Source organism: Myotis nattereri, assembly GCF_964212035.1.
Source record: "Myotis nattereri genome assembly, chromosome: 13".
In the NCBI taxonomy this organism is placed as follows: domain Eukaryota; kingdom Metazoa; phylum Chordata; class Mammalia; order Chiroptera; family Vespertilionidae; genus Myotis; species Myotis nattereri.
Genome location: NC_138088.1, coordinates 40,249,182 through 40,276,686, shown reverse-complemented (window position 1 = coordinate 40,276,686; position 27,505 = coordinate 40,249,182). Strand labels below are relative to the sequence as shown.

General features: G+C 37.5%; 1 protein-coding gene across 2 annotated transcripts in view; it reads right to left on the bottom strand.

The window, feature by feature from the left end:
• Positions 1–27,505, bottom strand: part of LCOR (ligand dependent nuclear receptor corepressor) — a 115,432-nt gene that overhangs the window by 31,347 nt on the left and 56,580 nt on the right. For both annotated transcript variants that reach the window (XM_081105263.1, XM_081105262.1), the window contains 3 exons: positions 10,831–10,963; positions 5,297–5,584; positions 2,457–2,550 (listed from right to left, as the gene is read on the bottom strand). In XM_081105263.1, coding sequence (XP_080961389.1) covers positions 2,457–2,550; positions 5,297–5,584; positions 10,831–10,963 — 515 coding nt within the window. The remainder of the gene's footprint in view (positions 1–2,456; positions 2,551–5,296; positions 5,585–10,830; positions 10,964–27,505) is intronic.

Sequence of the window (27,505 nt, the reverse complement as noted above, 5' to 3'; positions counted from 1 at the left end):
GGTGAGGGGACCACTCCTTTATTAGAAGGCCTTGCTTGGGTAACATCACTTTGTGTTATTTATTTATTTTTCTCTAAAATTAAAAAAAAAATGGTCTCAGCAGTTAGTTTTAAAACGTGTTCACAAAAAAAGAAAAAGGAAAAAAGGAAAAAAAAACAGGAGCTTTTTGGGCAAAGAAAAATTAAACCTGTCAGCTGGTCTCTGGTTGGGTTCACAAATTTTCGGAGAAAAAGTTTCGCGCAACTGTCTGAAAATAGCACCTTAATTATTAATTACAAAGTAATCATCAAGTCTCCATAGATCTACACAGAATTGTGTTATCAATGTGACGTTACCACTAAACAAGTACAGTAATAAAAGAGTAAGCCAAATTATTTATTTTAATGTAACATTTCCAACATTCATAACAACCAGTCATAAAACTGGAACCATTTACATTGGTGGAACCCATAGATAACTGTTCATTTATCCCACAAACAAGTTGATGTTCACTATAAAAATCAAACAACTCCAAATGACATTTCTTATTTGTTTGGGGGGGAAAAATATGGCTACCAGCCCCAAGAAGGAAAAGTACCCCAAACCAAAATACCCATCGCATTATAACTTACCACACTTCTTCATTTTAAAACACTATTAGTTGCAGATACATGAGTACCACTGATTCTCCATTTGAAATAACCCAAGCTTTAAGGAAACTATACTTTATTTCCCCCAAAACTTTGTTCCTTAAGTTCTAGTCAAATAATTTTCACAGGTATATAAGCAATTTTGTAGTCTTCTTTATAAAAAAACCTCTCTTCTTAAAATACCAAACATCAATTTTGAAATTTTAAGTAAACAGCTTTTGACTAATGTTTAAAAAGTCAATTACTTACACAAATTTAATTCTTAAGGTTTTCTATTTCACAATAGAGAAAGATTACCATTGATAAAACTGGCAACTGGTAAAGCATGCCCAAGGGGAATTATATTACACAGGCACCAAAGTGGAACTTTGCAGAAATAATGATAAACTAGCTTTGTTCTCCAAAAGTCTACAGGGACTCTGTGCTATTATCAGTAAATAACAATAAGGATAACAATGAATATTCAAGTAAAAGATGGGCAGTACTGTCAGTGCTTTTGTCTTCCAGAAAACAATACCACAAAGAAAACTCTTTCCATTTACAAGGATAAACACAGCAAGTTCAACCATATAATAATACATGAACCTGATGGCCAAGTTTAAAGTGAATCATAAGCAAGGAATTCATTTATACAAATCGCACTTAGGCTTCTACTTGTGTTCTGAATTACACAACTCAAATTTTTTGATATATAAATGGAATCCAATGATTTGGGACCATGATAGCATCTACCTAGTACATATAAACTACCATGAAAAGAAGAGCTTAAAAGAAAAGATTAGTAAACTATGCAAAATAGATTAAATGAATGTTATTTTTAGACTGAATATAAAGGAAGAGAGAAAAAGGAAAATTATGGAATTTTAGAGAAAATAAAGGGCACATTTTAGCAGTCAGTAAAAAAATCCTTCAATTTGAAGGTAATTAAATATAAATTGAAACGGTTAGTACATTTAGTGTCTACTTATTCCTATACCATCTAAACAATGCCCCATGTTTGATGATCGAAAAGTTAAATAAATCTAAATATTAACTAATTTAACTTACTCAAGTTATTTTTCGTATCTAGATGAAGTTGATTTTTGGTCACAACAAAGTTTTATGGAAATTTCTTCCCAATATAGCATCTATATATCTTTATTAATACCTCATTTTTCTCTAAATGGTTAATATATACACATAGAAGGAAACTTAGATAATCTTACTGTAAAATTAGGTGGTCAGAAAATTCGCTTGAACCTGCTAAAGAGTTATCAAAACTATGCATGTAATAATGTCTTGATAGCATAAAATAGTTATTTGTCAATATTTACAACCAGTCTGTATCTACTTTAAAACAAAAAATACAATCAGATTTTCTGAACTGCCACACAGTTAAACTTGCAGCTCAAATCAACAAAACAAACAGCCGACACACACCCACACACTACATTAGAGATACCAAGTTAATTACTAGAGCCCAATTTTTATTCAACAACTTCAGCACACATAATACAGTACTGCCTTTACATCTGAACTCTGAAATTATTTAGGTTGGGGTTCACACTCCCAAATACTCAACAACAAAAAGTCCAAAGACATTCTTGCCATGCTTCTGATTATTCACTATTTGTACTAAACTGGCACAATTGATTTATACCAGCCAATTCTAGATCAGAGACTGTGCTTTTACTTGCTTGGTATACTCAAAGTAATTTTACTAAAGGTATTCCTAGAAGAGTATTACTTTGAATAATTAATTTTTAAAACATACAAAAGAAACTGGCATCAATCTTTGATAAATTGTCCCCTATAAAACTGTGGAAGGCTACAAATATTTTCTCTTACCCGTTCCCTGGAGTACTGGAACAGCCTGGAGAATGGCTCAGGGAAGTGCTGCCAGCACATGGACTTTTCTTAGTGGATAGATCAAGTACACCGTCTGTAGAGACACAAAGAAACACCTGAGGATATTAAAAACTAGGAGCAAATGTGATCTGAACAGGCCAAAGATGACAAAGCAGTGTGCTTAGTCAACTAGCAGATACACTAATCATATATTTGAGCTATAAAGTCAATTCGTTAATAGAGTCAGGATATTTTTCCTCCTGAAGCAACGTAAATTTAGCAAAGCTTGTTATATCTAATATCTAGAAGTGTAAAATATTTTATTATAGGGCAAAATAAAAGGTAAAGCCTATCACTATAGATGTTAAGATACAGTGAGATATAAGAAATAGGAGTTTATACAGTTTGAGGTTCAGCCATACAACTATTAGACTTCATTTTCTAAATAATCTTACCAAAGCACTAAAAGTACATAAAAGTTTAAGCAATAAGTAATGCAAAAGTCATTTTAAAATATAAGTTTACATGGTTAAATTACACATATACACTCTGTAAGATGAATCAGTTGTTAGCTGTTTATACAATGTGCATATATTGTAATTATGCTTTGGACACCTCTGTAAAAAACTACATTTGTCAATCTTTTGAAAAATATCTGCAGAGGTTCAAAATTCACAAGCTGATATTTATAAAGGCAAAGGGTTGTTCTTTGTTGTTGTTAATAAGCTATTATAAATTGATGGGCAAAGTTTAAGGGAAGAAAGAAGAAAAAAATAGTCTTAATAATGACTGAACCCTAGAGGTTTAATGTCTTAGAAGTTAGACCAAATCCCAAATTCATGTTACTAGAATAGAAAATCGGACAACTTTCTTTTCCCACAAAGATTTTTATCCCCCTTATAGACATGTCTAGAAAAGCAAACTCAAGCGTCTGGACAACTTTTAGTTGCCATTCTGTCCAAAATTAACCAAGTAAGATAATACTCAATGAACCCCTGATTTTCAGTTGAACAGCAGAGAGGCTTAGCTATCTAGTTATGTTAAAAACTGCCCCAATATTAAACCCACTTAGAACTTGTGCCTGAAGACACTGTATCTCCCAATTTCAGGCTCTTAGAAATAAATATGCAATTGAGTTTATAAACCCAAAAAGCCCACACTCATACAAAATAAGTATTGTCCTGTCACAGTCACTAATATTTCTAAATATATAATTGTAATTTTATAAAACCAAGTATCCTATTACACATCTAACCCAATTAGATATCTAACAAGCAAATATACTAATTAAAATATTTCCAACCAAAGACAGTATTATTTAAAGACCTCTAAGTCTGTGTAATCAAATAGGCAACAAATTCATTTAGGAAATGTAATTTTAAAATGAACCAATGAGCTTGTATACTAAAATCCTATCACCTAGTTCAAATTTTTCTTTTTAAGTACATGCTGTAAAAACAATACACCTTTTAAGCATACGACTAGCTATACAAAGTTAAGTTAGACCTAGTGGTATCTTTTTATGTTAATCTCCACTATTAATACTTTAAATACAATCTCTATGCTGTCATTCTCCCATTGTAAATCTGAAGCTTTTAGTGCAATATTTTGAGCAATAAAATTTTAATGAAAGCTACCAATTTGGTAAAGAAAAAAAATCCTCAATAAAACAGAAAAAACCAACTTTGCAAATATGTAATCAAGGGTACACTGATCAATGTGAATACAGAACAACTACGAGGTCTTGTGCTAGGAAATCTCTTAGAAAAACTTAGACATTCTGACTGCTACTCACTATACAGAAACAGGAAAAAAGCAAAGAAAAATTATTTCGTCCATTAAGTGCAAATCCTTCGTAAATAATTTACAATAAGCAAAAGAAGTCCTTTAAAACAGGTTTTTATAAGAATTAAACTTAATTTACTTTGTAAAATAAACATGTATTTCTCACTAATAAATCCACACATCTGATAACTTTTCTGCATACTCTTATGAAATTTCTATGACAAAATCTCATTAGTATAGACATTACCAATTTAAATTTTTTACTTGTTTGAACAATGGCAGAGTGAAAATGCTCACTTCATCTTTGTGAAAATAAGGTAAAATGAGATCACAAAGCAACAGAAATATTTAATCTATTTAAGAAAGTAAACTTTTCAAAGACTCAAGAATTATTTGCTAAGCAAACTGATAACCTCTTAACCCACTACTTAATTAGGATCCTCACCAGCAAATGATCTGGAAATGCTTGTGGGTTAGTTCACAATATAGTGCATATATGAAATATGTGTGTGTGTTTTTTAAATAAAATAATGAATACACTTAACAACCTGAAGTGTGTTTACTGTTTTCTCATTATTTCTAACCCTAAGAATTTCTTTTTTAAAACTGAAAATAATACATTTTTGTCTTATAATCTCATTTGCAGAATATAACTTCTTCTACCTAACAAACAAAGACATGTTTATTTCTCAGGTGCTAATCCTAGAACATTGATGGAGAAGGGGAAAAGATAATTTTTCAGTTTTTTAAAACAATGGATATGACAACATTTTGGAAAGTATAAAATGCTTATATAAATAGCAAGTAACTTAAAGATCAGTAACAACTGTAACTACCTAACTTTTCTGGATGGTACATAAAACATGACTATAGACTCCTGATGGGTAAGGTAGCCAATTTATCTGAACTTCTCTATCATTGCATAGTTAGCAATTTAAGAATCACATTAGTTTTTATTCTATTATTGCTACTGGTGCCCTACTTGCCAATATTTTTTTTCTCCCCAAGTTAAAGTATTCTGATTGGACAGAGGAGACCTTGACATCAAACCATACCTTGTTCACTAGGTTCTGACTGAGACTTTCTGACAGTAAGGTCCAGAGGTGAGTCTTGGTCAGCCATGAGAAGTTTGCTGAGCACAGGGTTCTGAGTAGTTGCAGCCGTGGGAGAGGTGGTGACTGGAGATGCTTTCGGCAGGCTTTGGTTCTTTGTGCTATTGGGCTTGCTGGGGTCCTGAGTAGAGCTATTTTTTGAGGTATATTCAGCAGCAAATTGTTGGATCATTCGCTGCATGATCTCACGGGCCACTAGGGGAATATTGGGGTCGGAGACCCAGGGACTGTCTGTAAACAAAGATTTATTTACTTTTAAAGTGGGACAATGTACTAAAAAAAAAAAAAAAGACAGCTTTTAAGCAAACATAAAATTTCATTTTATTTTTTCTTAAAATGCAGTATCCTAAAATAGCATTTCCTCATAGTTATATTTTTAATCTCTAAGCTTATGAGCTGCAGATTTTAAAAAATAACATTTTCATAAAATTAGTTATAAACATCTCCCCAAGATTATGAATCAAATAAAAGGATAATAACTATTTGGGGGGCAAGAATCACTTACCTGATACAGAAATCCCCCCAACACTCCTTTTATAAAATAATTACTACCCTATTTACTACTTCTAGGTCATATCTGCTGTTCTTATCAGCAGTTTCTTCCTAAACTGCTGAAGCATGGATTACTCAGTTCATGAGTGTTTACTTTCTGTTAAGGACTAAAGGTGTACCAAGATTATAAAAGGAGATACTTAATATTAAGACCAATGATAGGCTAGGGCAATAATCCTCACACTTTAATATTCATCCGAATCACTTTGAGAGCTTGTAGAATCAGGTCTGCCTGATTCTGCAGTTCTAGGGTGAGGCCAAGGCATTTCTAACAGGCTTCTCGATACTGCCGGTGGAGGGGCCACAACTTTAGAACCCCTGGGCTAGAAGTTTAAATAACAAATCTCATATTTCCTATGAGTTCTTTAAATACACTGTGCCAACCCCTAAACACAACAGCTAGGGAAGCAATAAAAGAAGCATCTAAGTTATCATTTTGTAATCAATATTAATTTTAAAAAATTAATTCAATTTTCAGCACTTGAAAAAGACCTTGAAGGTCAAATGGGTTAAAACAAAAGGCAAAATGTTTTGCATACATATATTATCACATCTGTATCAATACGGATCACATGATCAGGGAGTCTCAGCTTTGCCAGAGATTATGTTTATTCACCATTGAATGGTCAGCACCTAATATAGCCTGCTGTTAAGTATGCATTCATATTAGTTAAGTAATAAATGGATCAATCAAATCAATTACCATTCAATTGCTGTGTTTTTTAACAAATGAAGGAAATGTGCTCTAAAGATCAAGTGGCCTCTTCAAATCTGTATAGATGGTTAGTGGTACACCCTTGATTAAACCTCTCCCCCTGCCCAGCTGGTGTGGCTCAGTGGTTGAGCATTGACCCATGAGCCAAGAGGTCACTGGTTCAATTCCTAGTCGGGGCGCATGCCCAGGTTGCGAGCTGGATCCTTGGTAGGGGTGCAGGAGGCAACCAATTGATGTTTCCATCTCTCTACCCCTCTCCCTTCCTCTCTCTAAAAAAATAAAAAATAAATCAATAAAAACATATTTAAAGAGGGGCAATCTGGTTCCTGAGGCCACCACAGTACACTGCCTCACCACATATTTACCAAAAAAAAAAAAGAACAAAAAACAAAAGACACACAAAAAAACCTCTCCCCCTGATCTTAATGTTCCAACCATGATCTTTACTTCTCCACGATACTTCCGAGGTTTTAGAAGATGGAGAACCTAAGTTTCCTTGGTCTTTTAAAGATTAACTATAGAAGATAAATTACGTTACCCAGGAGCTGTAAGGACCTTAGGTTGATTTACAAATTTAGAAAAAAGTGACTCATAACTAAAATCTAATGTTATCACAAGACACACACACACACACACACACACACACACACACACACACACTCAAAACCTCACAGGACTCCTAAAAACAGAGAATTCTTTTTCTTGAAGGACAATATTCAATACCAGAGAATGATTTAAAGTCAGAATATTTATTTAATTCTCTGGAGTTTAACAAGGTTTTTGTTCTACCAATAACAACATTTCTACTCTACTAAAAAGTATTTTCCACCCTAAGTTTCCTCTCTATAAATAAAAACTCTGAGTATGCCAGAGAGTATAGAAATAAAGATGCTCAAGTTAGGTGAGATTCAGAAGTGTTTTTTAAAAAGATTTTTATTGATTTCAGAGAGGAAGCGAGAGGGAGAGAGATTGAAACATCAATCCTTGACCGGCTGCCTCCTGCACACCCCCTACTGGGGATCAAGCCCGCAACCCAGGCATGTGCCCTTGACTGGAATTAAACCCAGGACCCTTCAGTCCGCAGGCCAACACTCTATTCACTGAGCCAAACTAGCTAAGGTGGTAAGATTCAGAAGTTAATATAATCACTTAAAATGGTTCCTTAAATGTTTTTAATAAACATTTTAGCTATACACTGCTTTAAAAATCTCTCTACCGAATGGGTTTTCTTATTAATATTCATTAAACTTTCCACTTAAGATCCATTTTTTTCACATAGCATACAATCCTCTAAATACAAGAATACACACACACACTGTAATTTCAAGTTTTAATGTATTAGTGTATATTTTCCCCCTGAAAAGTTGGAGAATATGTAATACATAAAGAAGTTTCCAAACAGGAAGCAAAATGAAGTAATCTATGAAATGTCTCTGTGTTTAACTAGATTAATAAATGTAATTAAAGATTCATAGGAGTCAAAGGTTTTAGGATAACACAAATTGCTACCTTTGATCTTTAAATGGCTGCAGCATATTTTACCTTTTTGTTGCATGAATAACAATCACAAACCACAATTCATGTTTATGAATTGATGACATCTCTGCATTTGAATTTCTGTCTTTTGAAAGCTTCCTCAACACTTTCCATTCCTTCACTTTCTTAAAATATATCTATAAACTGAATCATGTCTCAGGGAATATGCACAATTGAGTCAAATAAAAAACAGCAAATCAGATCAAAATTAAAACTACAGAAAAACATGTAAATGCTGCCTCAGAGCAATCTGCATATTTCAAAAATGGAAATCTAACATTTAGACAAGTATCAGATTTCCTTAACACAAGTGACAAAACACGCTGAAAAGAAATATGATCATGACAATTGAAGAAGGTATACTGTCCTTAAATTGGAATTTATTATAAAATTCGTACCACAAAAGCCTACTTTTATTGCATTAATGTTTCTATTTAGTGATATAATTTTTACATACTCAATTATTTATAACATACAATTTGCAATAGTTGGAAACAAAGGACTAAATCCAAATATCTGAAATAGTTACTAAAAACAAAATATTCACTTCAGACTAAATTGGCTGTCATATCTCTGGATAATAAACATTTTAGATATTAATTTGAAGACTATTAATACTCATCTTTGAGATGTTTCCAAGATGATTAATAAAATATCTAAAAATAACAATATTAATACATAAAGCAAGGCAGAAGGAACTTCCGATTGCAAAGCAATAGTTCTTTTTCTGAGCATCATATGCCAGTATACAAAAATATACAAACTTAACTTTACATACAAATTTAAGGAATTCTCATCTCTTGAAGTTTATTCTAAGACTGATTTCAAGGTAACAATTCCTCCCCTAAAGGTTATGTTCTCAAAAGTTTAATTTCTAAATAAAATTTTATGAACTTCAATGTAAATTATTTCTGCATGACAAAAAATGGGACTAGTAGAAAAGTAAGCAAACTCCCTCCACGCTACGAGTGAATGAAAAGTGGCTGCTCCATGTACATCAGGTAGAGTTCCTCTTTTCAGATAATGACATTTGCTGTAGCATTAGACCCATGATTCAGTACATAGCAGAGGAGCTGTCAAGATATTTTATTTAGTTAATAAATTGATAGACCTATTAGTCATTTACACTTTATTTTATATTATTTTTTTTTAAATATATTTTGTTGATTTTTTACAGAGAGAAAAGGAGAGGGATAGAGAGCTAGAAACATCCATGAGAGATAAACATCAATCAGCTGCCTCCTGCACACTCCCCACTGGGGATGTGCCCACAACCAAGATACATGCCCTTGACCGGAATTGAACCCGGGACCCTTGAGTCCGCAGGCCGATGCTCTATCCACTGATCCAAACCGGTCAGGGCAGTCATTTACACTTTAAATGTGAATTACTAGAACTATTTGTCATTTATACTTTAAATGTGCGTTATTGTAGTAAAACAATCAAATGTTCATAAAACGAAATAACAATATTACTGTTTTGAACATAATTTTGGAATCAGGGTACTTTACTGAGACAATCAGGTGAGTCCAAGAGCTTCAGTTGGGAGCTTTAGTCAGAAAGTGCAAGACAGTATTATTTACAAGAGAAGAGAGGATGTACAAAAGATTTAATTTTGTCTAGGGAACTGATAGAAGAAATTTTTTTTAAATGCCATTGAAAACAATAATCTTGTGAATTCTTTTTTTTTTTTTTTGCATTCCTTAATTTTCTACTACACTTCACCTCATACACCCTTTTGAAAATACTAATTACATTATGCAGAACCCCAGCTGGTCTCCAAATGTAACCAACCCATTAGAATCAGCACTTATCAGACTTTTAACCAGTGTACAGGCGAACACCAGCTTTTAAACTTAAAAGGGAAGAAAGAAATTTCCAGAGGAATGACAGGTGTAAACTAGAACACTGAAGAAATATTAAAGAAAATGGAATCATTGTGTCTGCTGAAGATTAAAAAGCTATTTAGAAAGAATATCTTGAAGGTAAAGACTCTTCACTAATATGGCTCATGAATGGAAACTTCCTAAAGGTCTTGGCTGGTAGCAATTATTCTTTTAGGCTGAAGAAATGTAAAACAAGCCTACAAAAGTTCCAAGGAGAAAGATAAATTGAAAAATACAAGAGGTGAAGCTACTAAACGCCACCTCAAATGTATGGGGGAAAGTTTTATTTTATAATAATAAATTCCTTTTTCTAATTTTAGTAACTAAAAAAAACCTAGTGAAATAAGACTACATCAAAGAGAAAAACTGCTTGCAAATCTAATTTTAAGACATAACTTTACATTTTTCTCTGCAAACAATAGTTCAGTGAGAAATTACTAGAAATTTACAGTTAGTTTTATGGTTATCAGTGATAAAAACAGTAACTGTTTATGTAAGAAAATCTGACTAACAATATATAGAACTACTGAAATCTTGCAACTTTCAGACTTTCACAATAATTTTAAGAATTATTTAACTAAAACCTATCACTTCAGAGTAAAAGGAGGGAGTGAGGTTGCCTTACCCTATTTCAAATTTAACTTGACTAAAGAAACATGGAGAATTATAAAGTGTATTATCAATAAAGAAAAATACTTTTTAAAGTAACTCTTTAAAAATGACATTGAAATTAAGAAGGTTAATACAAGACAAGCAGATGCTAAATGTCATTCTTTATTGGAACCAACCTTTTCTATAAAAGACTGCATTGAGGAACTCTTCTGCTTGTTTCTCGAATCGAATGATTTTTGCTTGCTCTTGTTTAAGCAGAGCTTCCCGCCCAGCTCCTGAAGCTGGTTCATCCAGACCGACTAAGTGTCCCTGCAAAAAATTTGGTGACATATTTGCACAAGTATCTATCTCCATTCAATACCAAAAGCATAGATGTTAAAAAAAGGAACATTAACAACAGATAAGACAAATTAGCTTAATACAATTAAAATATTTTAAAACTTCAAATCAGGATAAAATTTATCTCCACAAAAGTATAAAAGCAAAGTGAATATGAAAATATACTTTGGCCCTGGCTGGTCTGGCTCAGTGGTTGGAGCCTCATCCTGTGCACAAAAGGGCTGTGGGTTTGAATTCCACTCAAGGGCACGTACCTGGGTTGCAGGTTCAATCCCCAGCCCTGATCAGAGCACGTAGGGGAGACAACCAATCAATGTCTCTCTCACATAGATGTTTCTCTCTATTTTTCTTCCTTCCTCCCTTCCTTCCACTTTCTCTAAAAATCAATGGGAAAAATACCCTCAGGTGAGGATGAACAAAACTTCTCTCTCTCTCTCTCTCTCTCTCTCTCTCTCTCTCTCTCTCTCTCTCTCTAGCTTTTAATCCAAGTTTTTGTGTTTTTTTTTTAATTATGAGTTTTGTTTAAAACTTACAAATAAACTCTAATTAATCTAATTATTAAAGGGAAATTTTTTGAGCATTCTATATAATGGCTCTTGGGCATCTTTTCATGTGTGTATTGGCCATGTAATACTACAGCAATAGTTCAGACAACTCAACTCAACTCAGTAAAAAAAAAAATCTTAAAACTCCAAGTCTCATCTGTGAATCACATCTGCCTTCCTAGTACAAGATCTGTTTTCTCCAGACACAAAACAAAAATTTGTAAAGGGCCGTTTGGAGGTAAGACTCAAGAAGAATGTATTTGAATTCACAATTCTGTGCCTAGAATACTATTTTACAAACTGAAACTTTCAAACTTTAATGGGTTGTGAAATTAACAGGTCAAAACTCGCACTAGAAAAAATAACTCAAAAACAGAGTGCATCTCATGCTTTAAGGGGAAACATTTCAGTATCTTAAGGGGAAACACTTCAGTATCATATGTCATCCCACAGACTGTCAAAACCTGCTCTCAGACTGCAGGAGTATTGAACTTGGTTAACAACACTTTGCACTTCCGCCCTTGTAGCTAATAAATAAAGAGGGAACTATGATAATAGAAAAAAGATTATAAGGAAAAGCAAAGTACATTTTTTAAGTGTTCTTAGAAACAACTATTTTGTTTTTAAATACCAGTGTTTAAAATACCAGTGCATGTAACTTACTTCAAGTTACTACAATGAATCAACACATGCATTTAGTTATATAATGGAAAATTTTAAAGTGCTCTAAAGAAGAAGATGGGGAAATACCTTGGCACAATGTCAAACAAGACACTCAAGGCATGTTATAATTCACAAATGATTTCCTCAAAGATTTTAAATACATTTAGTGATATTTGCAACCAGCTCTCTATGATTTCCCCATCACCCAAATTGTGTCAACAGTGCAATAAAAATACGTATTTTTCAAAGATACATTTAGCATCAATTACAAATCATAAACAAACTAGAGGCCCTGTGCATGAAATTCATGCACGGGTAGTGTCCCTAGGCCTGGCCAACGATCAGGGCCAATCTGTGGGGCGACTGTGGGGTGATCAGGGGGCCCCCTGCTGGCACCCACCTTGGCCAGCCTGGTGCCACCTGCTCACTGGCCCCCCGCTGGTACCTGCCTTGGCTGGCCTGGGGGCCTGCGGGCGGCTCCCGCATTGAGCGACTGCCCCCCACATTGAGCGTCTGCCCCCTCGTGGTCAGTGCGCGTCATAGCTACCGGTTGTTCCACCATTGGGCCGATTTGTATATTAGGCTTTTATTATATAGGATAGTTTAATAAGAAGAACTCTCTTGCATACTCAAACTTAAACAACGGTGACTTAACATTTCCATGAAAGACATGCTAAGTTTGCCACATTGTTTAAAACTTTTTAAACAAAATATTTTAAGTATTATAAATCATTACAAAAACCTTTATTATAGTTGCACTTCCCAACATTCTCTCTCATGGACTAAAAAATTATTAAGAAATTGAATTTTAAAAGTGAATCACAACTAATTTAATTTTGATATAGATTTAACATCTAAAATGTATTAGGAACAGGTAGATATATATATACCTTGGAAATACTTCAGGTTTGATTCCACACCACCACAATAAAGTAAGTCGTAATCTTTTTGTTGGTGGAGGGCCATGACTTCAATTTGTAAAACAACACACCATCCATAAACCATAATAAAGCAAAGTGCAATACAACAAGGTATGTCTGTATTAATTAAACAGTCCAACAAAATCCTCAACTATTGATGCCATTTCATTGTTTAGAGATTTTTAAAAAACAGACATTAAATGGCATAAACTGGACTTAAACTTAACTCCGTAGCCCTACAGTCAGTCAATTCAGTCAGACCTTGAATAAAATATCTATCCTTAAACTATGTTTCATATAGCATTCTGTGTTGATTTAGATTAGAAGGCTACTTTCTAATCTAAATCAACACAGAGCAGCTAACTGAGCATTCAGTAAGGCAGGTGATAAATGTTTTTTTCTTGAATCAAACAATTAACCATTTTATCAACCTGGCCTCTGAAATACACACGACTTTAAGCTGGTACATATCAATTATGGTCACATCTATTTTTGTTGTTGTTTTTAAACAGTTTTATTGAGATATAATACACATACTATACTATTTATCCATTTAAAGGGTAAAATTAAATAGATTTCATATAAATGAAATCATACACTATTTGTGGGGTTTTTTGGGGCAAATGACTTTTCTTCTAGAATAATGTTTTAAAGGTCATCCAAGTTGTGGCATGTAGTATTTACTTCCTTTTTATTCCTAAATAATATTCCACTGTATGATATACCACATTGTATCCATTCACCAGTTGATGAACATTTGGGTTGTTTCTACTTTTTTGGTTACTATGAATAATGCTGCTTTTAATATGTGTAAGTTTTTGTGTGGATGTATATTTTTATTTCTCTTGCATTTATATACTTAGGAGTGGAATTTCTGGATTGTATGTTAACTATGTTTACCATTTTGAGGAAGTGCCAAACCATTACCCAAAGCAGCTACTCCATTTTATATTCCCCACAGCAATAATAGGAATTCCATTTCTCCACATATTCATGAACACTTGTTATTTTTTTTATTACACCATCCTAGTAGATGAGAAGTTGTAGCTCATGGTTTACATTTGCATTCCTGTAAGGACTAGGGTAATTGAGCATCTTTTCATGTGTTTATTGGCCATGCAAATATACCTTCTTTGCAGAAATGTCTATTCATAAGTTTTGCCCAGTTTTTAATTGGGCTATTTACCTTTTTATTTTTGAGCTGTAAGAATTCTTGACATGTTCTGTATATAACTCTACTATCAGATATATGACTTGCAATATTTTCTCCCATCTGTGAGCTATCATTTCACTGATGCTACGGCTGGCAATATAAAATTTTTTAATTTTAATGAATTATAATTTATTATACTCTTTTAACATTTGTGCTTTTGGTATTGTATCTGAAAAACTAGTGGCTAATCCAAGGTCATGTAGATTTACTCTTATGTTTTTTTCTAAAAGTTTTATAGTTTTAGGACTTTTAGGTCTATGATCAATTGAGTAAATTTTTGTATAGGGTATAAGAAGGGCCCCGACTTCCTTTGTGAAAAACCACTGGCCATAATTTTACTTCTGGACATCCAATTCTATTCCATTAATCTATATATCTATCCTTATGCCAGTAACACACTATGTTGATTACCGTCATTTTGTAGTAAGTTTTAAAATTGCAAAGTGTGAGTCCTCCTAATTTGTTCTTTTATAAGACTGTTTTGGCTATTTCAGGTCCCTTGAAATTTCATATGAAAGAGGCCCGCTGGGGAGTTTGATGGGAATGCAGATTCTGCAAATCAGTTTGGGGAGTAATGCCATCTTCATAATATTAAGTCTTCCAATTCATGAACATGCGATATTTTCCCATTTACTGTACTTAGATCTTCAATTTCTTTTAATAATATTTTGTAATTTAAAGTATGTAAGTCTTACACTGTTGTTAAATTTATTCCTAAGTATTTTATTCTTTTTGATGCCATTGTAAACTGAATTTCATGTTCAGATTGTTCGCTGCTAGTTTATAGAAATAAAATGAACTTTTAAATAATGCCTTATTCAGCAGGCTTGATCTTGTTGGGTGAAGTGCTCTAGAGATGTTATGTCTCGATTCATAGTGTTGTTCAAGTCTTCCATCTTTGTTGATGTTCTGCCTATTGCTGAAAGTGGGGTGTTGATGTGTCCAACTATTACTGTTGAATTATCTATTTCCCCTTTAATTCTGTCACATTTTGTTTCACCCATTTTAGGACTCTGTTGTTGAGGATTTAATTATGTCTTCCTGATAAACTGATCCTTTTATCATTAGAAAATGTCCCTTTTTACTTCTAGTTCATTGAAGTCTACTTGCCCAGCAGTGTGTAGCCTCTGACATCACTCTCAGAGGATGCTGTCTTGAGCATGCACAGTCTCTCTGTCCACCAGGAATGACTGAGGTTTCAGTTGGATTCTGGCAGATTCTTTCTTGGGTCTTCCTTTTATAAGCTTCTGGCTGATTTGTCTGTAGTGGTACCATACACCCAGCTGTTAGCCTCTACTAATTGTTCTATTGTTTTTGCCACACCCTGGGGCATACACAGCACCAGTCTGATCCTATAAAAGTGGGGCCTCTCTGTAGGGGTAAGGTGTTGCCAGTCTTTGAGACTTGCTCCAACCCCAGGAGGGCTCTTTGCTATCTTTTTAAAAAAATTCTTTTAAACATTTAACTTGTCTGCTATTTCACTAGTTGCTCTAGCATTGGGGAACTACCAGCATCCTCTTAATTGTTCACCACAAAGATTTTCAACATCTTTTTGCCTGCTCTATTCCAAATAAAGTCAATTCCCTTGGGAGAGCTAGTCCCCTTAAGAATTCTCTGTTCTTAAGGCCTCCTTCTGTTCTTAAGGCCTCCTTCTCCCTTCAGAAGAACCTCTGTGCCACTGCACAAACACTGGGGGCTGGCACAGTGTCTCCCTTATCTGAGTAAGACCTGTGCTCTATGAGTGGAGGTGCTGGATGACTTGTCCCTCCAGGCACCAGAATTTTGCCTTATGAATAAGGCATGGCCCAGGACAATGTTCTCAGCCTGTTGCACCTAGAATACACTTTCACTCAGTAAAGACTGAGTGCTGAAAGGAATCCCTAGAACAGTAATTCTCAACCTTCCTAATGCTGCGACCCTTTAATACAGTTCCTCATATGCTATGGTGACCCCCAATTTCATTGTTACAAATTTAACATAATTAAAGCATAGTGATTAATCACAAAAACAATATGTAATTATATATGTGTTTTCTGATGGTCTTAGGCGACCCCTGTGAAAGGGTCGTTCGACCCCCAAAGGGGTCGCGACCCACAGATTGAGAACCACTGCCCTAGAAGAAAGCATCAGCAACAAAAGGCTAGAAAGTATGAGAAATGCCCCAAATCTGCTCCTCCTGCTTAGAGAAGAGCTTCCCTCAAGCCGAGCTAAGGGAGGTGGGTGGGAGTGAATCATGGTTTGAATGCCACAGATTCTTGTTGTTCGTACTGAGATTTAGATTTTTTAAAAAATAAATGATTCTCCACATATGTAATACCCTTTGTAATACTTTAATAAAAAAAAAAGAACCTAAAAAAAAAAAAGTATAACAAGTTGTTCGTAACTACTAGCATTGCAATTAAAAATTGCATGAGCTCTAATAATAAACTTCCAGTTAAATGTTAAAAATTAAAAATAAAAAAATAAAAAATAAATGATTCTCCGTTTGTTATATGCTCTTAAGTATTTCCAGAGTTCAAACGTTGTTTAACAATAATTTTCACCAAATGACTGTTTAGCTTGTTTTCTATCCAGAATAACCGAAGATAAAATATATAACACAAAGTCATATACCTTCTTCAATTGAATCTGTTCCCCATGTTAAAATTTTATAGCAAAAGCCCAGCTGGTTGAGTCCATCCCATGCACCAAGAGGTCGCCAGTTTGATTCCTGGTCAGGGCACATGGCCAAGGATTTCGGGCTCAATCCCTAGTAGGGATCATGTAGGAGGCAGCTGACCACTGTTTCTTTCTCATCGATGTTTCTATCTCTCTCTCTCCCTCTCCCTTCTTCTCTCTCTAATAATCAGTAAGAACATATTTTTTAAAACAGTTATAGCAATGATGTATATGCACAATATAGCTCATTCTCCCTTACTGGACATACCTATACCAAAATTAAATGAACCAAAAAGAACAAAACTGTTCATATGACAAAGAGCTATAAAGCTAAAACAATCACTAGGAAATAGGAAGTTAAAGAAAAACAAATGTCATTTCCCATCCCCCACGCCTAAATTCTAGAAGGCATCATTACATACGGTATGGCAAAAAAATAACAAAATGATGTGACAGAATAAAAAACAATTGTTCTTCTTTTCCTTTATTATCCAGAACTAAAAAGCAATCAAGTTGGAGATCTGAAATGAAATCTCCTATGAGTTGTTTCCTTCAGGATTCAGGAATTGGTTCACCTATATATACATACCTGGAACATACTCCCAGAGCTTTGATTCTGTAGCTCTGGGGTAGGGAATAGTCATTATGTTTTTTAAAAAGCTCTTTCCTTAATAAAGAACTAAAAAAAATAATAATCAGTATCATACTGTGAAAATTACTTTATATTTATAGTAAGTCTTGGGAAGGCAAATACCCACTTGTTATTTAAATTTTCTCAAATGTCCCAGCCATTCTGGCTTTATTCTTTCAGATTATACTCAAAATCACTTAAATTCTGTTCTTACCACCACCAGCTCCTCAAAGAAGACAGTGTTTTTTCTTATTTTTTTAAAAAAATCTAAATAGAATTATACTTATAAAGTAATTCAGGAATAAGTAACATACTTAAAAATATTGTCTTTTATAGAATTGCTTGTTTTATATTTATCCAAGTGGGTGTTACTGAATCTCAATTAAAATTCTGTTGTTTATTAATATTGTTCCCATGCATTTATTTTACACTAGTGACCCTGCGTGTGAAATCGTGCTGCCCCGCCTTGACACCCTAACCTCTCCATCCAGAGCTCAAGTGCGCCCTGCCCCGCCCCCCACTCCTCTGGTCTTCTCTGACCACTTCAAGCCCCGCCCTAGGTCCTGCGAGTTGCCTTGAGCTGGTCCCACCTCCTCCAGGTGCCTCCCTGCTTCAGCCCTGTCTCCGGAGCAATGCGGCGGCTCCACCCCATCATGGTGCCAGAGGAGAGTGTGGAAGCCTCCTGCCTCCTGCCTCCTGCGGAGTTTTGAGCGCCACTTCCTGGCGACACAGGGCGCTCCTTCCCCTGGCAGGTGGGCAGTGGGGGGGCTGAGTGCGAGCAGTGGGTGGCGAAGAACTGGTGGGGGGGGATGCTATGGGGTCTCACCCCGCCCTCTCCGCCATGGGATGGTCCCGCCTCCTCCGGGCACCTCCCTGCTTCTGCCCCATCTCCAGAGCAGCCCTGCTGCGCACGCAGTCTCCTGCTGAACAGTCGTTACGGCATGAGGGCGTCATGACCATTAGCATGTTAGCTCTTTATTATATAGGATTCTTTCCATCAAGCTCTAGTGGTTCCTGAAATAGCAAGGACATTATTGAATAAAGCAACAAAATTATGTTGGCATGGAAGTTAGACCTCAGGGCAATAAACAGTTAAACTTTAAAAATTTTCTTTTGTAACTCTAATATTTGTCATCTTATGAGTGTGGGTGTTTTGGAGGAAACGAATGGGGGAGGACACTTACGTAGTTGATTATTTTCTTTTTCAGAGTTAACACCTCAGGAAAGGAAATGGAAGTAGTAATGACAAGTTTCACTTAGGAAAGACAAGATGGTCTAGATTTCAGTAGGATGACACAAAACTTAAGGGGTGACATTTTAGAGCCATTCCTGTCTAAATTCAAGACCATGCCTACTCTGTGCCTGAATTAATTTAAATGGTATTTAAAAATTCATACCCTATGGTATAGAAAATCTGAGAATCAAAAGCATGTGCACATATGCAGGGTTTATAATAACTCCGTTAGAAAGGCCTACCTGAGTAGATCATGGGCATACAGCTACCCATTGCTTACTGACATTTTAAGCAATGAACTAAAAAGAACAGACAAGATGCAACTCACTGATTTAAATGCCACTCTCTGACGTCCTTTTAATTTAAATGCCAGCAAATCTTAGGAAAAATGGCTACACCATTTAAAAAGCTCATACTCTTTAAGATCAGTGATGTAAAAGGAATCCTTCTTACTCCATGTAAATTACTACTTTTTACATTAACAAATATGAGTTGTACTTAATGCAATTTTTACTGTATGTCAATGTTACCTTAAATTTTGTTAAGCAAACAATCAAATTAAAGAATAAGAAAATAATAAAGGTTGAAGCAAGAATTAAATATGGTATTCAAAATGCACAACAAAGGGGCCATGAATGACTCGGTATATCTAATTGCTATTACTGTTCATGAAAATAAAGCCTAGAGTGTAAGTGTCAAGTGACTCTTACTACCATTATCTTTAATTCACCAGTATCTATAGTCAGCATTTGCTGTTAGAGCTTTTCTTCCATTATACATGTACAAGTTATTATGAATATTAAAAGACAAATGCAAGCCACCCCCACAGCCAATAGCAATGGTTTTTTATATTCTTCCAGTGGTTAGAAATTAAAAGTTTGTACTATCTCAATTCTCATCCACAACCCAATCTCAATCAGAAGATTTCCTGAATATCTATCTGCTCTCCATAGTGACTGCCGATGTATAGATGCCCAATGATATCCAACTGCATATTTGAGGCAACAGTATTATAAAGCCTGGCTGAGGGTAATCTTGCCTTTTTCGAAACTCCTACAGCACTTCATACTGCTCTGACAGCAGTGGTTTTATTACCTTTATTATATTTATACTAGAGGCCCGGTGCATGAAATTTGTGCGTGGGTACGGTCCCTAGGCCTGGCCTGTGATCAGGGCCATCTTCCCTGGCTGCCAGCAGCTGGCCCTGCCCCCCCCCCCCACCACCCACCCAGGTTCCCAGTTTGTCATTGGGCAATCAGAGCCTGAAGGCCTGAGGGGAGGGACCAAGAGGTCGGCCAATCCCACCCACTCGTGGCCCTGCCCCTGCTGCCACCCACCCTGGTTCCCCCTTTGCCATGGGATGATTGGAGCCTGATGGCTGGGGGGAGGGACCAAGAGGTTGGCCATTCCCACCCGCAAGCTGGCCCCGCTGCCCGCTGCCACCCACCACGGTTCCCTGTTCGCCATTGGGCGATTGGAGCCTGACGGCCAGGGGGGAAGGACCGAGAGGTCGGCCATTCCCACCCGTTCGCTGGCCCCAACCCAGGTCACCCTCTGTGTGTGGGGCGACCGGTGGGGAGGGAGCCTCGGTCTGGAGCCGCCCGCATCCCCCGCCACCCACACCTAGGTCCCCGTTCACCATCAGACGATTGGAGCCTGCCGGCTGGGGAAAGGGACCAAGAGGTGGTCAGTGCACCTCATAGAGACTGGTCAAGCGGTCATTCTGCCGTTATGGTTGCTAGGCTTTTATTATATAGGACATGTATGTATTTCTAACTTCTTCCACTGGACTATAAATTTCTTGAAAATAGCATCTGTGGCTAAAACATCTTTTTAATCACTTGAAATAATTCAACCACAGTAGCTGGCACTTTTGACATACTACTAACAGTGAAATACATAGTTGTTGATTTTAACTTTAGAAATAAGGAACTGAAATTTTTTAAAAGAAAAAAATATAAGCAATAAACAGGCAAAGACTTAATTTTGTTAAGATGTCAATACTACGCAAAATGATCTACAGATTTAATGCAACCCCTATCAAAATACCAATGACATTTTTTTCAGAAATTAAAAAAAAACCCATCCTAAAATTCATATGGAATTTCAAGGAACCCCAAAGAGCCAAAACAATCTTGAAAATGCAAACAAAATTGGAGATACCACACTTCCTAATTTTAAAACTACTTACAAAACTACAGTAATCAAAATAATATGATTATGGCAAAAAGACAGACACATAGAATAATCAAATAGAGAGCCGAGAAATAAACCCCGGCATAAATGGTCAAATGATTTTTGATAAGGGTGCCAAAAGCAAAGACATTCTTTTCTAACAAATGATGTGGAGAAAACTGAATATCCATATGCATAAGCATGAAGTTGGGTCCTTACCTTATACCATATATAAAAATCAACTCAAAATGGACCAAAGACCTAAAACTCTAAAACCCTTTGAAGAAAACACAGTGGGCTCAGGGGGGAATATTACACTGGATTTGAACCAAAAGAAGTGAGACCTATACCCATAGCCAGAAAGAAATGATAGACTCACTTAATAAACTATTTTTTTTTCTTTCTCCCCACCCCCACATTCTGTTTGCTCTGGGGAAAGTCAGTAATTGTCTGACTACCTACTGTTTCTTTTCTATGAAGGTAAATCAGAGGCATGCTTAATAGACTAACAATAAACAGATTAAACCAAACAACAAAGACAGATAAAACAACAATCAACACTCATATATATGATATTTACAAGCGTGCATAACACATAGACAAGACTTAATAAATCATCTTTTCATGGATCTTTCAGATGTTTTACATTTGCCTGGGACTTACAGCCAGGTGCGGCCTAGGTCTCAGCCTAGGTTTACAGATCTCATCATATTCTGCTCTCTCTAGCATTGACTGGCGTCTGAAGTCGTTTTAGCTAAAATCTGCCAGTCCCAAGGCGTCATGTGGTAATTGTCAGACAAAGCATTAAGGAGTCCTTCTGTGAAAGGACTGTTAGCCCCATTTTCCCTAGTTGATGAGCCTTCCCACACCAGAGGCGGAAGATCGGGGGGCCTTAGGTTCTGTATACTTTTTTTTTCATTAAGGTATTACATATGTGTCCTTACCCCCCACTGCCCCCCCCCCCCCACTCATGCCCTCACCCCCCTAGTGTCTGTGTTCATTGGTTATGCTTATATGCATGCATATAAGTCCTTTGGTTGTTCTCTGCCCCTTACTCCTGCCCTCCCCTACCTTCCCTCTGAGGTTTGACCATCTGATCAATGCTTCTCTGTCTCTGGATCTGTTTTTGTTCATCAGTTTATGTTGTTCATTCTATTGCACAAATGAGTGAGATAATGTGATATTTATCTTTCTCTGACTGGCTTATTTCGCTTAGCATATGCTCTCTAGGTCCATCCATGCTGTTGCAAATGGTAGCAGTTCCTTCCTTTTTACAGCAGCATAGTATTCCATTGTGTAGATGTACCACTGTTTTGGGGTGTTTTTTTTTAAAATTAGAATTTATTAAGAATATATATTATTTTAATGATCAAACTTAATAAACTATTCTTCAAAAAAAAAAAAAGAACAATCTGAATAGACAATTTTCCAAAGATGACATACAGATGGCCAATAGGTACAAGAAAAGGTACTCAACATCACTTATCATTAGAGAAATACAAATCAAAACCACAATGAGATATCAGCTCACACCTGTTAGAATGGTTATCAACTAGGGGCCCAGTGCACGAATTCATGCACCTTGAAAAGAACCATGGGCTGTGAGGTTGCAGTGGGTACAGAGGTGGGTCTTGGCCCATCCTCCACACCCCCACCCGGCCAATCCTGCTGCGGCCCCCGGTCCCATCTGCCGGCAGCCCCACTCCCGTCATCTCCATTCCCATGCGCTGACGGCACCGGCCCTGCTCACACCCATTGACAGCGCAGAGCAATTGGGGCCGATGCCAGTGGTGGGTGTGAGCGGGGTCAGGTTCTCAGTGGGTGTGAGCAGCGGCTGCCCTGATTACCCCTCAGGAGTAGGGGGAAGTGGAGAAGCCCTCAGGGGCGATTGGGGCCAGCAGCCACCACTCATACCGGCTGATGGTGCCAGCAGTGGCTCTGGCGCCAGCTGCAAGTGGGAGTGGGGCTGAAGCCAGCAGTGGGTGCAAGCAGAGGCTCCGGCACCAGCAGCGGGTGTGAGCAGGGCCGTCATAGAAGCAGGTGTGAGAGGCAGCTGCCGGCCCCAATTGCCCCTCAAGAGCAGGGGGAGGTGGAGAAGCCCTGAGGGGCGATCGGGACTGGCATCTGCCGCTCACAGCTGACAGCACTGAGCGATCGGGACTGGTGCCAGACGCTGGCAGCAGGTGGGAGCATCGGGTGGAACCGTGGCATGCAGGAGCAAAGAATTTTCAGTAACCACCAGAGGCTCGTCCCAATGAAAGCAACCGGTATCCCATCTTGGTCTGGCGCCCCTGCTCACCTACTCCACCATCCCACTGCAGCCGATGCCTGCCATGTTCCACGCTCTGCTGCCTGCTGCCAACGCCCGCCGTGTTCCGCGCGCGCCCCTTGGTGGTCAGCGCACGTCATAGCGACCGGTTGTTCTGCTGTTCGGTCTATTTGCATATTAGAGTTTTAGATAGATAGATAGATAGATAGATAGATAGATAGATAGATAGATAGATAAGTGTTGGCTAGGATGTGGAGAAAAGGGAACCATTGTGAACTGTTGATGAGAAGGTAAATTAGTGCAGTAACTATGGAAAAGAATACGGATGTTTCTCAAAAAGTTAAAAATAGAAATACCATATGATTCAGCAATTCCACTTCTGGGTATTTAACTGAATGGAACAAAAACACTAACTCAAAAAAATATATGAACCCCCCTGCCATGTTCACTGCAGCATTCTTTACAACAGCCAAAATATGAAAGCAGCCTAAGTGTCCACAGATAGATGAATAGATAAGGAAAATGTGTTCTATCTATCTATACACACACCCACACACACAACACAGGAATATTATTCAACCATAAAAAGAGAAAATCTTGCCATTTATGACAACATGGATGAAACTTGAGGGCATTATGCTAAGTGAAATAAGTCAGACAGAAAGACAAAAAACTTATGATCTCCTATGTGGAATCTAAAAACAAACAAACCTACTCACAGATGCAGAGAATGAATTGGTGATTGCCATGATCGGTGTGCAAAATAAATGAGGGTAATCTTTTTTTCCTTTTTTAAACATATTTTATTGATTTTTTACAGAGAGGAAGGGAGAGAGATAGAGTTAGAAACATCGATCGCTGCCTCCTGCACACTCCCTACTGGGGATGTGCCCACAACCAAGGTACATGCCCTTGACCAGAATCGAACCTGGGACCCTTCAGTCCACAGACCGACACTCTATCCACTGAGCCAAACTGGTTAGGGTAAGGGTAATCTTTAAGGTATAAACTTTCAGTTATAAAATAAGTCCAGGGGACACAGCATGGTGACTTAGAAGCAAAGATGCTCTAGTACCAATGAATACACCCAGTGCCCAAACTTTGCTTTCTTATACAACTCTCCAAATAAAGAAACTAGGGTTCCTTGAAGAAATCCAGGTTTGGGACAGGAAAAGCAAAAATAAGCCTGGAACATTTGTTGGTGCCAAAAAATAAGCAAGTGCTAAAAATAAATTATAGAAACATGTCAAAAAAGATAAGGAGCCAACCCGAAAGGGCTCTCAATAGCCAAATCTAGGATAATGTCAACTAAAAAAATAAATAATAACTGTAATGAATTATAGTCCACAGAATGAAATAAGAATCCATGAGTCTATACTGGTAGGTAAACAAGTAAGTACATAAATTGAGGAGAAGGGAAAGCTCTTCCTTATAGAAGAATTGCAACTAATAGAGGCATAAGAAGTAACAATAGAAAATCATCATTAATCATCATTACTACAGTTAAGTTTGTCAAGCAAGATTCATCAATGGATGCTAAAATTACTGTATGACGGAGGAAAAACTAGTATGATGACAAAAAGATATTTACAAAATCTCAAAGTGCCTCACCCCAAGATACCTTCTAAGTACAACAGAGCTGCACTCTAAGAAACAATGTTGCAATTATAGAAGCTAAACAATCCCCAGAAACCTGCTTTCAGCAGCCGAGGTGTCAGAGCTGGAGCCGAGCCTCAGAGCTAAAGCTGGCTCTCAGCTCCAGTGACAGCCACAGAAGGTAAATAAATCCCAGAAAAAAAGAAAAAAGAAAAAAAGGAGAGGTTGGGAGCTTCAGTCACACGCCAGCCTGAAAACGGCCCTCAGCCCCTCACCCAGAATGGCCAGGCGCCCCAGTGGGGACCCCCACCCTGAAGGGGGTGTGACCAGCTGCAAACAGCCATCATCCCCTCATCCAGGCTGGCCAGGCACCCAAGCAGGACGCCCACCCTGATCCGGGACACCCTTCAGGGCAAACCAGCCGGCCCCCCACCCGTGCATCAGGCCTTTATCCTATATAGTAAAAGGGTAATATGCAAACTGACCCTAACAGCAGAAGGACTGGGAATGACTAGTCACTATGACACACACTCACCACCAGGGGGCAGACGCTCAATGCAGGAGCTGCCCTCTGGTGGTCAGGGTGCTCTCACATGGGAGGAGCTCTGCTCAGCCACAAGCCAGGCTGATGGCTGCCAGTACAGCAGTGGTGGTGGGAGACTCTCCTGCCTCCTCAGCAGTGCTAAGGATGTCCGACTGCAGTTTAGGCCTGCTCCCTGCTGGCAAGTGGACATCCCCTGAGGGCTGCCGGGCTGCCAGAGGGATGTCTGATTGCCATCTTAGGCCCAATCCCCTGGGAGTGGGCCTAAGCCAGCAGGTGGTCATCCCCTGAGGGATCCCAGACTGCAAGAGGGCACAGGCCGGGCTGAGGGACCCCACCTCCCCCCCGAGTGCACAAATTTTTGTGCACTGGGCCTCTAGTCTATATAATAAAAACCCAGTGGTTGCAATGTCGTAACGACCAAAGACCGGTCACCAGGAGGCTGTGTGCGTGGCAAGGCGCACGAAGGTGGGCGAAGACTTGACTCTGGGTCCCGCTGGCACCGCTGGGAGGCACCAGCAGGTCTCGGGGGAGTCCCGCAGTGCCAGCGGGACTCGGGGTCCCGGGTCTCGCACGATTTCGCGTGCTGGGTCACTAGTTTAGTAAATATTTTACTGAGTGCCTACTATGTGCCCAACAAACAGAAAAGGAAGGAAAGAAAGAAAAAAGCAAGCCAGGCAGGTAGGCAGGCATTCACTTACTAAGAGATTCTTAACACAGATGAGTGTCTATTCGAAATAAACTCATGTCTATTTACACTCATATTCTACTACTCTTTCAAACTGAGTAATTCTAAGTCCTACTTAATTCTTGCTCTCCATTTTCCATATTCCTGTTCCTAGCATTGTTATCAAAATGAATGTTTTCTAAAAAAATGGATCAAGTCCCAGGTATTTGACTTTGCCCATAATTTAGTCACCCTTAACCTTCTTATTTCTTTATTTATAAAACTAGGATGACTTTAACCAACTTTATAGGATTGTTTTAAGAATTAAATGGGAACAAATATAAGTAACAGGCACATAGTAGATGCTCAAAGGATGTTAGTTACCTTTCCCTTAAAAATTATACAGTTGACCTTTGAACACAGGGGTTAGGGGCACCGACCCACTGGCGGAGTCAAAAATCCATGTATAAAAGTGGTTCTCAACCTTCCTAATGCCGCAACCCCTTAATACAGTTCCTCATGTTGTGGTGACCCCCAATTTCATTGTTACAAATTGAACATAATTAAAGCATAGTGATTAATCACAAAAACAATATGTAATTATATATGTGTTTTCCGATGGTCTTAGGCGACCCCTGTGAAAGGGTCGTTTGACACCCAAAGGGGTCACGACCCACAGGTTGAGAACCGCTGATGTATAACTTTCTACTCCCTTCAAACTTAAGTTGTTCTTGGTATCTGCAGGGAATTGGTTTCAGGATGCCTCTTCTTGTGATAAATATCAAAATGCACAGATGCTTAAGCCCTCTATATAAAATGATGTAGATCAATGCATATACTCAGTGGACTCCCAACCACAGATCACACACAGTACAGGTATTTACTGAAAAAAAAAAATACAAATATAAGTAGACCCATGCAATTCAAACCTGTGTGGTTCAAGTGTCAACTGTGTTTTTTAACTGTTGCAGGATCCTGAAGTGCAAACCAACAATTGTTTTACTAATCTCTAGGTGAATCCCTGGTTCTATTTTCCTAAGAAGTGAATTTGTATTTTTCACTTACATTTTTAAAAAATATAAATACTAGTATATATTTTTTTATCCATTTTAACAGCTTCAGTATCTACTAAAAATTCAAATAACTAAAAAAAAATGCACAGTTCCCTCCTCTTTCACAAATGTCAAATATTTTTAACAGGTTTTCCAAACATTATTTCGATTTTCTCATCATGCCAACCTCACACAAGATTCCAACAGCATGCTCTGCTGCCACCTATTAGCTGTTACCATACTCTCCAGATATTTCCTTCTTTTTTTGGAATCCTAAAGCAGCCTTAAAGTGCAAGCCTCAAGCCAGTGGAGTACAGTCCTTCTCAGATGAAATGCTCCAAGTGCCTG